The sequence below is a fragment of the Phyllobates terribilis genome, unplaced genomic scaffold, assembly GCF_046119375.1.
Source record: "Phyllobates terribilis strain yellow unplaced genomic scaffold, ASM4611937v1 Scaffold_7__3_contigs__length_470593459, whole genome shotgun sequence".
Taxonomy (NCBI): Eukaryota; Metazoa; Chordata; class Amphibia; order Anura; family Dendrobatidae; genus Phyllobates; species Phyllobates terribilis.
This window is the reverse complement of record NW_027362767.1, coordinates 108,790,277-108,805,940: the sequence shown is the minus strand read 5'-3', so window position 1 is coordinate 108,805,940 and position 15,664 is coordinate 108,790,277. Positions and strand designations below refer to the sequence as shown.

At 38.7% G+C, this 15,664-nt stretch overlaps 1 protein-coding gene across 2 annotated transcripts in view; it reads right to left on the bottom strand.

Annotated features, from left to right (window-relative positions):
* The window catches only part of COCH (cochlin), a 62,903-nt gene extending 47,863 nt beyond the window's left edge, over window positions 1–15,040 (bottom strand). The window contains exons 1-3 of one of the 2 annotated variants that reach the window (XM_073637562.1): window positions 14,963–15,040; window positions 10,351–10,403; window positions 6,794–6,832 (exon numbers count right to left, since the gene is read on the bottom strand). In XM_073637562.1, the coding sequence (XP_073493663.1) occupies window positions 6,794–6,832; window positions 10,351–10,381 (70 nt within the window). In that variant the 5' untranslated portion in view covers window positions 10,382–10,403; window positions 14,963–15,040. Of the gene's footprint in view, window positions 1–1,423; window positions 1,596–6,793; window positions 6,833–10,350; window positions 10,404–14,962 lie in introns of those variants that run through there. The other variant, XM_073637563.1, reaches the window with a different exon arrangement.
* Window positions 15,041–15,664: the final 624 nt, after the last annotated feature.

The window sequence follows — 15,664 nt, the reverse complement described above, 5'->3', positions numbered from 1 at the left end:
TATAAGACATCACTTTGTAACATTGTCATTTTTGAGTGAAACACTTTTGGATTATTTACAAAAACATTACTTTGGATCTACTTTAGTAATTATTGTTCTAAAATATTCATATTTATTGTTGAGGTTTTATAGACCTGAACCATCTGCACATTGAGAAACAGACAAGTAGTGAAGTCCCAGATTATACACATGGAAGCAGTGCCTGCTTTTGGTGTCTGATTACAGATTGTACTTCACACGCAATATCCATATTCATCGCCCTATTATATTCACAGAAGCTGGAAAATTGTTGACATTAGACAGGCTCCCTATGGTTTCTGAAAATAGTTGCTTATATTTCCAAGTTTAGTATTATCCTCGGAGAGCACCAGCTGGATCCAGCGTTAGTACTTTACATCAGCTTGTATTTATGATTGTGGATTTCCATTAAATCACAATAATACCTAAAGGGGTATTCTCATGTTACTGCTATAGTTAGACACCATGCAAATAAGAAAGTTGGAGATTAAATAGTTTTTTTCTATCTGCTGTCATTCTCCTGCAATGAGAGATTTTATCTTACATAGTGTACAGCTGGTTTACATAGACCTCGGCCGCTACTGCCTGCCCAGACCCTGGCCAAAGGTGAAAGCTTACAGTATTTGCATTCCAGGAGAGGGGTTCTCTCCTATCATACCAGTCAGCTCTCTCTAGCCCATTGATTTCTACACAGCAGTTATCTGCTCATCTCACTTTCCCTACCTCGCAGCTCCTGCAAAATCACCAATCCCCACCATGTGCAGCTTTTGGAGCACATCTCCTACTCATGGCTCTCACTTTCCTTAGCCTTGTGCTTGTTGATATGCCCTATTATCTATATACGCAAGTATAGTGATAGCTGTGTATACTCCAGAGCAAGCCACAGATAGATTAATGTGTTACAACAGAACTTGTGCTGAGCTTTATATTTCTGCTAACACTGCAGCTGTGCTGCTAACCAGAACTGTCACTTAAGGAGGAGAAAATAGAAAGACACCAGCTCACCCAGACTCAGGGGTCCTGAAGCACGGGATACGAGGTACAACTCGTCGTACAAAATCCAAGAAAAAAGGAAGAGATTCCAGCTTCATAAATATTCAAAAATGTATTCTTTAAAAACAGATTCCATATCAGGACAAGGAGCAACGTGTTTCGAACTCAACAAACCTGCGTTCTTTATAATTCTTTATTTTAAAGAACACATTTTGGAATACTTATGAAGCTGGAATCTCTCTTTTTTCTTGGATTTTGTACTCCAGGAGGAGAGCCCTCCTTGCCAGAAACCAGGAAGTGAGGAGCCTGGAAAGCTTGGAGCTGCTCAAGAGACAACTTAAAGAGGTTGTTCACTACTATACATAATGCCTCCATCGATTTAAAGAGAGGAAAAAAGTGTTTTTGTAATTACCCTGTGTTGTCAGCCTCAGCTGACATCCGCTGATGTCACGTCAAGTTCCAGCTGCAGCCAGGCATGACTCAGTGACGTGCTTCCCCCTGATTGATAGGCTGTGGGCGGTGTTTCACTGCATGTCACAGCCCAGCATCCACAGTGTGCTTTCCTTCTCCTCTGTATTCGTTGGGAAAGTGCACGGTGGATGCTGGGCAGTGACATGTGGTGAAACACCGCCCACAGCTCATCAGCCAGGGGGGGTGCGCGTCACTGGGTCTCGCCTGGCTGCAGCCGGAACTTGACAGGCCTTCAGCGGATGTCAGAGCCGGCTGCAGCCAGGGTCACATGATGCCTAGTGAGTGGTCGGCAATAGCGTCGCTCACAGGCAAGAATGACAACAAAAGGTAATTACAAAAACACTTTTTTCCACTCTTTTAATCGATGGGGGCATTATGTATAGTAGTGGACAACCTCTATAAGGCTGTGTGCCCACGATGCGTTTTTTTTAAGCGTTTGCACAGCGGCAAAAAAGCTGCAGAAACGCTTAAAAAACGCATGGTAGAAGGCCTGCCATGTTCCCCAATGATAATCCGCATGTGCTGTGCACATGCTACGGAAATTTCCGCTGCGGGTTATCATTGCGGAAAAAAACGCAGCACTACCAATTATTTTGCGGAAGCGCTGCGTTTTCACCGCCATTGACTTTCATTGGAACGCATGTAATCCGCATCACTGCATCTGTAGATGCGGAATCCAAGCGTTTCAATGTGCGAATGGTACCCGGGTATAGAGGACAGGAGACTCTCCTCCGGACCCGGGTACCATAGAACCTGTAAAAAAAAGAATAAAATAAAAAATAAATATTTTATTTACCTTCTGATGGCCCACGGTGCGCTCGTCTTCACTTGCTGGCAGCTCGCGGTGGACTGAAGGACCTGAGCTGACGTCATAGTAATGTGACGGCAGGTCCTTCAGTGTAGTGTACCGCGAGCTGCCGGCAAGCCAGGACGGAGCGAAGCAAGACTCCGGGGGCCATCAGAAGGTAAGTATAGATTTATTTTTTTATTTTTTACCATTCTTTTATGGTCACACTATATAAATCCATGTCGGTTGCATGGATTTATATAGTGTGACCAAGTTGACAAGCACATTCCAAGTGATGCTAAAATCGCTTGGAAAGCGCTTGTCAACCCGCATGCGGAAATGCATGTGAAGAACGCTTCACATCCGCTTGTCCCTGGCAGGAAAACGCATGTACAATCCGCATGTACAATCCGCATGCGTTTTTTCTGCCAGGGAGATGCAGAAATGCTCAGGAAAAAATCCAGAGCATTTCTGCATCGTGGGCACATAGCCTAAGAATAACCATTTAAAGTAAATAATCACAAAATTACCTAGGTCATTTTCTGATTATAACTTTTCTTTAAAAAGTGTAATTTGCAAAAGATCACATTAAGGGTGCTTTCACATTGCGTTCTGTGTCCCTGTCGGGGCATAGGTCCTAAAATTCCCCGCAAAATTGGGTCCGGACGTATGCTGTGACGGGGGCCACAGACCACAATGGTGACGGCAGAGCGAACGTGCGCTCTGCTGTGCACTTTCTTCGCGAGTGTACGCCCACAGGAGGCGGACACTCAGACGCAACAGCCTACGTATGAGTGTCCTCCTCCTGTGGGCGTACTTTCCCGAAAAAAGTCCACAGCAGAGTGCATGTTCGCTCTGCCGTCACCATTGCGGTCTATGGCCCCCGTCACAACATACGTCCGGACCCCGTTTTGCGGGGAATTTTAGGACATATGCCCTGACGGGGACACAGAACGCAATGTGAAAGCACCTATAATTTTTCTGTTACTTCCCAAAATGATTTAGCTTTGTCCTTTTTTTCTGCATCCTGGGTTTTCTGGTTTAGAAAAGTAATTTTAAATAACAAATCAGGAAATTCTAAGCGAATAAAGTGCAGCTTAGTTATATAGGACCCCAGTCTATTGGAAAGAGCGGCTATAAAAGCTTGATTTGTTCTGAAGAACCCAGTGAGCCAAGGACGGCCCAAAGATTTTAATGGGTGCCTTGTAATGATTATTTTATCCTTACATCTGCTTCATATTTCCCCTACCGATTAAAACAGCTTAATATTTTTATTGTCTAGTAACCCTTTAAGAACATGAATGAACATTACTATTCTTTGTTTAGTGTTGTATTGGCCATTATATATAAAATACAAGCTTAACTACACAGAATTTGTGAATAATTAAGGTTTGTTTCACTGTCACACAAAGAGCTACATGGATAAATCCCTCTCACTACAGAAAATGAATGGAAAATAAATAATCTATCAGGAACTAGTAATATTATACCTAACATGTGTATATACACATAATAATGTAATGTAATATCGATACATCATATTTCACATAGTAAATATATATGAATTACAAAAATCCTATAGAAGTTGCTACTCAAATAGTCCTTTGAACATATATTTCATAAAGAAGCCAAAAAATAAATACTTTTTATACAGCCTTTGTTCTTCAGCAATAATATATTAAAGGGTTAGTCCTGCTTCCCTCCTTCCATATGAAGAGGTGAGCAGGGTAGGAGATGTAATGTTTGGTGATACCTAATGGGATAGGTGCACACTATCTGCTTATTGTGTATGGGTCCCGTAAGTGGACGTGAAATCACCTCTCCCCTGCACCTCTAAATGTAAAAGTAAATAAAGAAGGAATATTTCATGGTCAAATTATGGGCTGTATATGATATTTCTAGTGCCAGATAAAATGTATTCTTATTGCTTGTTTCCTAAAAATTGAGGTTTGACTGCTGTTAAACCGAGAATATTTAAAGCTCTATTTAGTGCCATAATCAATCCTATTTTTTAATATACTTGCATTAAAAATTCCTTATCGTTCCCTTTCTACACTATCTAACTGCTATTCTATTTTTTTTCTCTACTTCATTTCTGATGACACTTTGTTTGAGAATCCAGCATGCTGAGGTACTTAAATGAAGAATCATCAGAGGAAGAGGCTGTGGTCGCTGCTGCAGCCTCTGACCCCACTTTGAAACAAACCATCATCAGTGATGCTCGTTTCAGGGACTGGGCTAGTCACACATTGTGCAATGTGCACAATGACAGCGCGCTATTTGTTGCCGGCTTAGATCAGCAGTAACGAGCCAGCACCGGAGTAAGTTGTCAGAATACCTGGCTTGCAGAGATCTAGCACTTAGTTAGTTTGTTCCGATGTTGCTCATTGTCCCTTAACCAGTTCAAGACTAGGTCATTTACACCCGTTCCTGACCAGGCACATTTTATTTTTTTTACATACATGCGATGTAAAGAGTTTCTAAGCTTCGATCCTATGCGGTGACGTTTTAGAACATCACTAGAGTAGGAGCAGGACCGCCCAGAAGTTTAGAGTCTATGGGAAGCAGTTAACGTGTTAATAGACCTTTGGACTGATAAACTGATGTTGCTGTGAAGCCGGGGTTTTGGGGATTTTCAGATTATTTCAGGAGAATTAACTTTTCTTGTAGACGTAGCTAATGAGGGCTTGTTTTTTGAAGGATATGTAGCATTTGTCAGTGGCGCTATTTTGTGGTACAGAAAAACAAACTTTTATTAACTCTTTATGGAAAAAAATAGTAAAAAGAACCTACAATTCTGCTTTTAGTTTTTGACATTTGATATTTTATGCTTTTTATTTGCCACAGAAAGTATTACCTTTTCCTGTTTGTCTTTACTATTATGTTGATACCACATTTACGAAGTTTAATTCATGTCTTATTACTTTTTTGCTCTGTTTGAAAAAAATAATTTGTTTTTGTGTCACCATTTTCCGATAGTCATAAGTTTAACATACTGTATTTCTGGCAACTGAGCAGTATGAGGTTTTATTTTTTGTACAAGACATCGTTTTTATTTGTCTTATTTATGGGTACATATTACTGTTATAGCACTTTTTATGACACTTAATGGGAGGTGGTAAGAACAAAAAAGTAGCACTTCTTGAGTTTTTAATCAAACTCACCATTTAGTAATTACCATAGCACTTTTTTTTCCTGCAGATTGATATGATGAAATTACTACATTACTAGAATTTTTTCTGTTTTATTACTTTTGCTAAGAAAAAGCATTTAATAAGCTTTTTTTGTCTGCTGTAGTTTTCATTGTTGTTTTTGGGTTTATATGAATTTTGATCATTTTTCTTCACTTTTTTTGCAGTGGGAATGAAAAAAGCAAATTGAAATTCTCGAGTGTTGTTTTTGCATTTTTTTTTGTTCCCCATGCTGGATAAATAATGATACAGTTTTATGGTATAGGTTGATATGATGACATGGATACACAATTTCTAAAGCTTATTTTAAGTTTTACTACTTTTTCTCAAGAAAGTTTTGCATCATATTCTGTGAGCCATAACAATGCAGAACTATATGAGAACTTGCTTCTTGTGTAATTAGTTTTAACTGGCACAATTTTTGTATACATATGACTTTTCGATAATTTTTTAATTTCATTTTAATGTGAGGTAAGACAGACAAAAAATATAATACTGTTGCAGTTTTGTTGTGCTGGTTGCTACGGATGTGGTGATACCAGATCTATGCGTTTTTTAGGGCCGTTTCGTTTTATTAAATTAAACAACTTTTTATTCAGATTTTTTATACTTTTTTTTTTGGGGGGGGGGGAGTGGGTAGGGTTTGTTTAAACATTTTTTAAACACTAAAAATATTTCCAATATTTATTAGTCCTATAAGGGGACTTTAACACTCACTCCCTTGAATGCATTGATAATACACTGCACTACTTGTGTAATTCAGTGCATTATCTAGTAGGTCAATGTTAGGGCTCATGCATACAACCAATTGTATCGGACGAGTGCTATCTGTGGTTTTGCCACTCCCACAAGAGACATCACTGGTCTCTGCTCACTGGGTTATTCTGAAACTGCTCGGTTGCCGGCTCGTTACTGCTGACCTGAGCCAACTACAGAGAGCGTGCTGTCATTGTGCACATCGCACAGTGCACATTTCGCTGGGATCAGCGCAGCCCCTGAAACAAAGGTCACTGATGACGGTCAATTTCATGGAGGGGTCAGAGGCTGCGGCAGTGACCACAGCCTCTGCCCCCTGATGACACTTCATTTGAGTATCTCAGCATACAGTGGGATTCTTAAACAAAGCGTCATCAGAAAGGAAGTAGGGAAAAAATTAGAATAGCAGTTAGATTGAGTAGTTAGGGAACGGTAGGGAATTTTTAATGCAAGTATATTAGAAAATAGTTTAGATTATCGCACTAAATAGATAGAGATTTAGAATGAAAATTATTTTTATTTCAGACCATCCCTTTAACTTTAGTAGTGGACTATAAAATACATTGGACACACTCACATTCTCCGGGGTCAGCTTTTGTTGATTGCACCAGAATGCCTAAAAAAGGAATTATCAGATTTTTGTCAGATAACATATCAACATAGTTTTCTTAACTTCATAATATATTTAAGGATAGGTCTCCAATATCAGAATGGTTGTGGTTGGCCGCTGGCCCAAACGCCACAATCTCCAAAGAAGCTAGCAGAGGCAGTTTTGCCTCTGTAGCATCGGAGTGATCCGGTCCGCTTCAGAGCAGTGGTGTGTCACTTACTAGGGGTGCTTAGTGTAGTTGTCATAAAATCACTGTTTTATCATCAGGAGATTATCACTAGTGGACTAGTAAACCTGCTGCCAGGTAGACCACCCCCACCCCCACCAATGATTAGCAGCTGCCTGCCTATGCACAGTGTATACAGAAAGAAGCCAACCAGTGGTGTGGGCGGGGTTATACAGAGCTCAGAATTCAGAGAACTGCTAGATCTGCAGCAGATAAAACAGATTTTAGCTAAATAATAGAAAGCTGCCCAGTAAGTGTCACATTGCAAGAATCAAGGCTTCTCCTTCTACATTATGCTGCTCTCAGATGGAGTAGAAAAAACCTGGTGATAGATTCCCTTTAACTGAATTGCTATGCGAAGGGAAGAGGATTTGGATCAATGTAATAAAACAAAAGTATATTAGAAAGTTTTGAAGTTTCCTTTATAACGTGAATTGGAATCATTCAAATATATAAAATTCTTTTCACACTCTGAAAAATCCATGGCACAACACATGCCTTATATTTCATATCTTGCTACCTTTATTTATACATTTGTATCATAAATTAACTTCATAGATGTCTTTTTTAATTTAGATTTAGAGAATTGTGAATAATATTGTCGAAACTAAAAAGGCTTTAAACACAAGGTAAATTAAGTATTCCAAAGACAACTCTTTTTTTTTACTGTTTTTAATCATTGTAACTGTATCAGAGCTTGATTTTTCAGAATAATTTGTATTTGTTAACTGCACTATTTTGAGGAACGTAGGGGTGCTTTTTCAAGCTAAATATTGCATAATTCTAGTGTACTTTTATGCAAAAAAACAAAAACAAAACAAACTGTCTTTCATGACGTGTAACGAGGTGGAGAAAAAGAGAGATTCCCGCAGTTTGAGGCCTAATGGTGTGTCTGTGAGCAAGCGCCACCATCTACTAATTAAATAGTGTAGGACGGGAGGATGTTTCGAGAGCTGTATCAGCAAGAACTTTAAGACTACATACATGGTTCCTGAGGGGAAATAGCTTGAAAGAGACACCAGGTCAGGTGGTCGTTGTGGTACAGTTAATAATTATAAAAGGCTCAGGAGGGTAGTGAAGAGGAGGAGTTGACGCCTGGACAGGTAGCAGGACAGACGTGTGAGGCAGTTGAATTGACTTATAGCTGCCATTTCGAGAAACCAGATCAGGGTGAAGGAACTGAGAGACCAGATTAGAGTGAAGGAACCAAGAGACCAGATTAGAGTGAAGGAACCGAGAGACCAGATCCGAGTGAAACAACCGAGAGACCATATCCGAGTGATACAACCGAGAGACCAGATCCGAGTGATACAACCGAGAGACCAGATCCGAGAGATACAACCGAGAGACCAGATCCGAGAGATACAACCGAGAGACCAGATCCGAGTGATACAACCGAGAGACCAGATCCGAGTGATACAACCGAGAGACCAGATCCGAGTGATACAACCGAGAGACAGCAGCTGGAAGATCCAAATCAAGCGAGCAGAGCCAGGTCTGAAAGGGAGACCACCAGGTTGCAGAAAAGGGACGTCCGTGTGTGCTGCAACCTCCCGTGTAGACGTACAAGACAAAAACAAGGGACCAGGGCCATGCTTCAGGAGACGGAGGTGGTCAGCATGAGGGGGAGTGCAAAGTGATTCTTTGCGGAGTATCCTAGACTACTGTTAAGGCCTGTATCAGGATTCATATTGCCTAGAGTGTGACAGAGAGTGATGATGGTTACGGGCCCGATAGAGTCGGTGACACACTTAGTTTTAAGACATTAGGACCAAGAAACCTTTGACGATACTAGTGTTTAGTTGTAATAATAAGAATAGGAGTGTGCAGTTAGAATTGCATAAATATTCAGTGTTTCACTGTTTATTATATTCACTGATTTTGTGCCATAGGCACCCCTTTTATTGTGTTGATCAAATAAATGTTGGTTAAATTGCCACTGTCTCCTCATTCTCTGAGCTGTTGCATCTGAGCACCTGTTAACACATGCCCCATGTTTACTATGTGTTTTAAGCACTTTTTCTGCCTTGGTTGGCAAGGAGGTGTGGCCTTACAGGAACATGTGTGATTTACCAGGAAAGGGGTGTGGTCTAAAATGTGACACCATATGTAAAAAAATTTGACACAAATTTCGGCACAACGTAAGTTACTAAGTAAGCAAATAGCAAGAAACACTTTGATAAATCTGGCATATTTTACAACTGCCTAGATAAGCTTAAGGATTAGATAGCCTAAATGAATATGCCCATTGTGTACAGTTATTACAGTTTAGCACTTTTGCACAACATGAGTTATTGGTAAAGTAATTTTTGTGTTGCTGAATTATAACTTTTTTTATTTACTTTTGGTGGGATTTGTAGTTTTTTTTGGTAACATTTTGGGATACATATAATTTATTAAATAATTTGTATATATTTTTTCAGTAAAATGGAAGAAAACAGAAAATCCACGATAGTTTCTTTTTTTTAATTTTACTGGATGTTTCTATTTTACTAGAGGACTGCTAAAGGATGCAGTGAACACTTAAATAATGCTTTGTAATATATAATTGTCAGTGTAATATTGCCAATCTCTTAGGACACACCTTTAGCATGGTCTAATAAGTAGATCTGTGAACATTTAAAGGGCCCAATGCTAACCCATCAGCAGCTCTACAGCTGTGTCATGTCTAGGGGAGCTGCTTCCTCAGACCTTAGATTCTGTGGTCACTATTGAACAGAAAATTAGGAAATGCATTCACCATCCTCCAACCCACATGATAGATAATAAATGTATGATTGCAGTGACCCAACCTAATCACTAGAATGCGACTCCCATTATTTTATACAATTGGAACCAATTAGCAACATATAGTGTTATACATCACAGCTTTACTTTAGAGTTACCCATACAAAGACCCTCCAGACTTATTCCATTAAACCTTATATGAACAAAGCCTAATAAAGCCATACAAATAATGCAGCGGATTACTTCTGGTAGAAACTTATCATAGACCTAGGGGGAGTGCTCCTTTTAGAAAAACTTTCAGTCTGTTAAATTCTTCTGATCAATTAGACAAATCGCACAATTTTTTTTACAATATTTGGGTGAATTAACCTGTTCCCATAAGGTGCTTTCCATAAACAGGGCAAGATAGTTTAATGACAGATGCAATTTAATTAAATCATTTATGGGGTATTTCAATTAAAGGGAATCTGTCAGCTGATGAATGCTTCCAAAACGACAAGTAGAATAAATCAGAGATCGTCTCCTGCAATCTAAACATTGAGAAATTTCAAGAAAAAAAGAACTAACCTACCAAAAATCACCAGTCCATAGATGAAATGCATCCTGCTTACAAGTGTTGCGGTCCTGAAAGAAAAAAGGACAGAAATAGGTAACTACATGTGACATGAGCATTGTATGTACATATAATATACAGGTATAATAATTACAGATTTGGCATGAGTCACACCAGAAAACCTATCCCAGTGTGGATTCACTACTTAATCCATACTGTCTTGTATTTTATCTGTGAGAGTGGCACCCGGAAACTTTGTAACTTCGTGTTTTACTTGGGCAAAAAAAGTTTTCTGGAGGTCTACAGGGAAAGTTTAACGCCTTAAAGACCAGGCCTAAGTTGTCCCTAAAGGAGCTGTCCACTATCAAACAACCCCTTCTCAATTACTATGTTCCCCCATGTAAAATAAAGACAACCTGTACTCACCTCCAGTGCCGGCGCCGTTCCAGTGTAACAGACATCTGGAGGAAGTCAGAGAGCAAACAGATCTCACTTCCTTCAGACGAAACTGACATTTGGAAGAAGTGAGAGTAAGGCAACCCATTAAGTGCCGATAACTGGCTGGAGGTCTCATGTGACATAACAACGTCAACGGAACAGTGCCACCACTGGAGGTGAGCATGGGCCATTTTTATTTTCAGGGGAATAAAGTAATTGAAAAGGGGTTGTCTGAGTAGTGGACACCCCCTTTATTGTCCACATGTGGTTTTTTTTTTTTTTTTTACTGTTTTTTCACTGTCACAGTTCAGGAGCTATTCAGGATAAATTAACCGGCTCAGATAAACCGCACCACGATTGCGTAAATGGACAGAGACCGGGAAGGCTATAGAAAAATACAAAATACCCCACTACATAGCAACTTTAGGATAAAAATCCAAAAGCTTATTAATACATATTAAGCAATGAGCAACCATCGGAATAGATTAACTCCTAGTGAACATTTAGTGTTTCAAATTCAAACATTCTCAGCCGTTCTTAGGCATGGTTTCCCACGTCATGGTTCATGGCTAAGAATGGTTGAGTTTGAAACGCACAGGTTTACTAAGAGTTAGTTTGTTCCGATTTTGCTTGTTGTCCCTTTACAAGTTCAAGACTAGGTCATTTACACCCATTCCTGAACAGGCACATTTTATTTTTTTTCGTACATGTGATATAAAGAGTTTCTAAGCTGCGATCATATGCAGTGACATTTTAGAACATCACTAGAGTAGAAGCAGGACCGCCCAGAAGTTTAGAGTCAATGGGTGGTCCGGAAGCAGTTAACGTGTTAATAGACCTTTGGACTGATAAACTGATGTTGCTGTGAAGCCGCGTTTTCTTGGATTTTCATATTATTTTTCATATTTCATATTATATTTTCATATTATTTCAGGAGAAATAATAGACGTAGCTATATGAAGGCTTGTTTTTGAGGGATATGTTGCATTTGTCAGTGGCACTATTTTGTGGTACAGAAAAACTAACTTTTATTAACTCTTTATGGAAAAAAATAGTAAAAAAAAACCCTACAATTCTGCTTTTGGTTTTTGACATTTGATATTTTATGCTTTTTATTTGCTGCAGAAAGTATTACCTTTATTCTGTTTGTCTTGATACCACATTTATGTAATTTAATTTAGGTGTTACTACTTTTTTGCTCTGTTTGAAAAAAAAAATGTTATTGTGTCACCATTTTCCGATAGTCATAAGTTTAACATACTGTATTTCTGGCAACTGAGTCGTATGCAGTTTTATTTTTTGCACAAGACATAGTTTTTATTGGTCCTATTTATGGTTACATATTACTTTTATAGCACTTTTTATGACACTTAATGGTGTGAACAAAAAAGTAGTACTTCTGGAGTTTTTAATCAAACTCACTATTTAGTAATTACCATAACACTTTTTTTTCTACAGATTCATATGATGAAATTATTACATTACCATATTTTTTTTTCTATTTTTATTACTTTTGGTAAGAAAAAGCATATAATAAGCATTTTTTTTTTGTCAGCTGTAGTTTTTGTCATCATTTTTTGGTTTATATGACTTTTGAACATTTTTCTTCACTTTTTTTTGCAGTGGGAATGTAAAAACGAATTGTAATTCCAGCGCATTTTTTTTGGGCATTTTTTGTGTTTTATGGTATGGGTTGATACGATGACAGGTTTACGCAATTTCTAAAGCTTATTTTAAGTTTTACTACTTTTGCTCAAGAAATTTTTTGCATCGTATTCTGTGAGCCATAACAATTCAGAACTCTATGAGGACTTGCTTCTTGTGTAAGGAGTTTTAACTGGCACAATTTTGGTATACATACGACTTTTTGATCATTTTTAATTTAATTTTAATGTGATGTAAGATGGACAAAAAATACAGTTTTTTGTACTGAATGCTATGGATGTGGTGATACCAGATATATGTGTTTTTTAGGGCCATTTAGTTTTATTAGATTAAACAACTTTTTATTCTGATCTTTTTTTTGGGAGGGGGGGGGAGTGGGTAGGGTTTGTTTAACCATTTTTTAAGCACTAAAAATATTTACAATATTTATTAGTCCCATAAGGGGACTTTAACACTCAATCCCTTGAATGCATTGATAATACACTGCACTACTTGAGTAATTCAGTGCATTATCTTGCAGGTCAATGTTAGGGCTCATGCATATAACCAATTATATTGGACGAGTGCTATCTGTGGTTTTCACTCATACCCATGATATTCTATGGAACTGTGCACGTGTCCGTTTTTTTTCGTTCCCTACTTTTCGTGGTGCTGATGATTGCCAAAAAAAATGGTCCGATTATTCTGATCAGAGTTTGATCACAGTGGCATCTGTTTTTCTCGGAGGTTGTGAGAAAAAAAAACGTTTCCAACAGTCTGTCAGTCCGTGAAAATCGGACTGTACTCAGATGTCATCTGAGTGCGGTCCAATGTTTTTCACAGACCCATATACTTGCATTGTCAATTTAGATCTGACTCACAGAGTGTCAGATCTAAAAAATTTTTGGATGGAAAGAAAACGGTTGTGTGCACCTACCCCTATAGTGACAGGCTGCCTAATGGATTGTGCATTTAGTACGGTCTATTAGACTGTGATCTACGACAGACCTGGAGGACATTGTTGGACCTCCGGTAGCCATAGCAATCATCAGCACCACGAAAACTAGGGAACGAAAAGTAAAGACTGACAGCGCTCAATTCTCTCTGCCATATTTTTGTTAGCAGGGGGGGATTCAACATTGTTAGGCAAGCGACAGTCCCAGGATCACGGTTCTAATTGGAAAGTAGGACGATCATAAGGACGTAAAAAAACTGTGAGGTGACGGGGTGGCGTTAGACACACTACATTCCTTTAATGGATTTTTTTCAGGCCATTTTAAGGGTAATCTCTAGTATCACATGACCTATGAATCAGCTGACAGAAATGTAGGTATACAAAACATTGATTGTTTAGAAAAAAAAATATATTAAACAAAAAACATACTGAAAAAATGCCAGAGAAAATATACCTATATAATGCTGTAGGTTTTTACATGCAATTTTTGGGACAAAAATTGGAAGCAAAATGTGTATTAAGTTAAATGACATCATCATTTTATATATTACTGATATGTTTTTTTCAACCAATAGAATATAGAATTCTACTTTTCAGAATTTAACCATTTATCACTACAGATGTGGCAGGTTGTGCATGACTACTTAGATGTCTATCAATCTTATCTATTTATCAATCAATCTTATCTATCAATCCATCCATCCATCCATTCATGGGATAGGGAAACTAGACTGTGTAAACCACTGTATGGGAATCATGTGAAAGGGTTCTTGGAACAGTCCTGCAAATCATCAGCTATAGGTGTGTGGTGACACGCTGCAGACTTTCTGTGACCGTCCCATTTCAGAAATTCATGCACTTGCTGCAGAAACAACACCATTCAGATGTACACATTTTCAGTGACAGAAAAATGTACATCACATCTATTGTGTGTGAACATACCCTACGAGTACCAAGTAAGTAAATTAATACAATGCACTTTATTAGCTTTCTTTATGTGCAGTTTAACTTTTTCGATTGTAGATATTTCAAAACCGAAGATTTAAGTCATAGTAAAAATATTTACTGTTTCAGTCAAAGCAAAATTTTGCTTTCGTTGTTTCTATACAATTCCCTTATTGATCATAAAGTAAAATATAAGTAACAAATGTTTTCTCTGTGTGTGGGAATTTCTAATCTTTTAAAAAAAAGGACTTTAAAATTAACCCCGATTTCCCTAAATTTTCTACATCTCATCAGCACACTGGAGTGTCGGGTACACATGGCACAAAGCTCAGCATTTTACTCCATATCATAACAAAAAGAAACCTATGAGGACCTACAAATATACTGAATGTGGATATTACAGTGACTTACTTGTGCAGACAGAAATGGAAATAAAATGCTAGATATCTTGGAAGTAGTGAATGACACTAAATATGTCGTAAATTTGCTTTACATTTATTTTTCAACATTTAGGAATATCAAGTGCCAAGAAATACTTATGACACCAGAGTACTAAACTGTGGTATCAATAGAAGAGTCTGTGCACCTCCAGCCTCTCTTCTCTCTGTATTAGGACACACCACGGCCAATGTCAGTGCATGCACTCACCTGTGCTATCTGCTGCTGTCAGATGATGTGGAGCAGGGTGTATACGCTCTGTTGTGTCCTTGCTGATATATTATGTGTGCTGCATGTGTGCTACTTATAAGAACTTCAGGACCACAGTGAGGAGGGCTTGCAGGGGGAGGGCGGAGGAAAAGAAGGTGTGCTGCACCCCTCTAAAAAAAACTTTTATAGAACTTCTTTAACCAAAATTATTACGTAGAACTGTTTTTAACTATGCAGTGTAGCTTTGTATTGTATAATACATTATATCGCATGTAACATGCATACATAACATTGTAATCTGACTTCATGTCTGGATATAATTACTGTGCTACTGCATAAAATAAAGTCAGACATAATGCAGTAGGCAATGGCTCTCTGCCCTGTATTGTAGGGATGCAGCATTATATCATTCTATAAAGCACACATATAGGAATATTTCTGATGCAGTTGACGCGCCCCCTGGGCCATGTTTGGGGAATACCCGGAGCCGGATCCGTTGGGGGTGGTAGTCCTCGTGGCGGACCCGGTCCGTGCCCAGGGTGTCAAACTAAGTGGCGATGTTTTTAGTGGCAGATATGATATTGTTCGACTACGCCACCCGTTGAATGCGGTTATGAAACCGCCGCTGCAGGACAGACCGCTGAGGCCGGTGGTACGGTTGTGCAGCGTGGGTAGTATAACCCCCAACGGGAGGGGTATGGC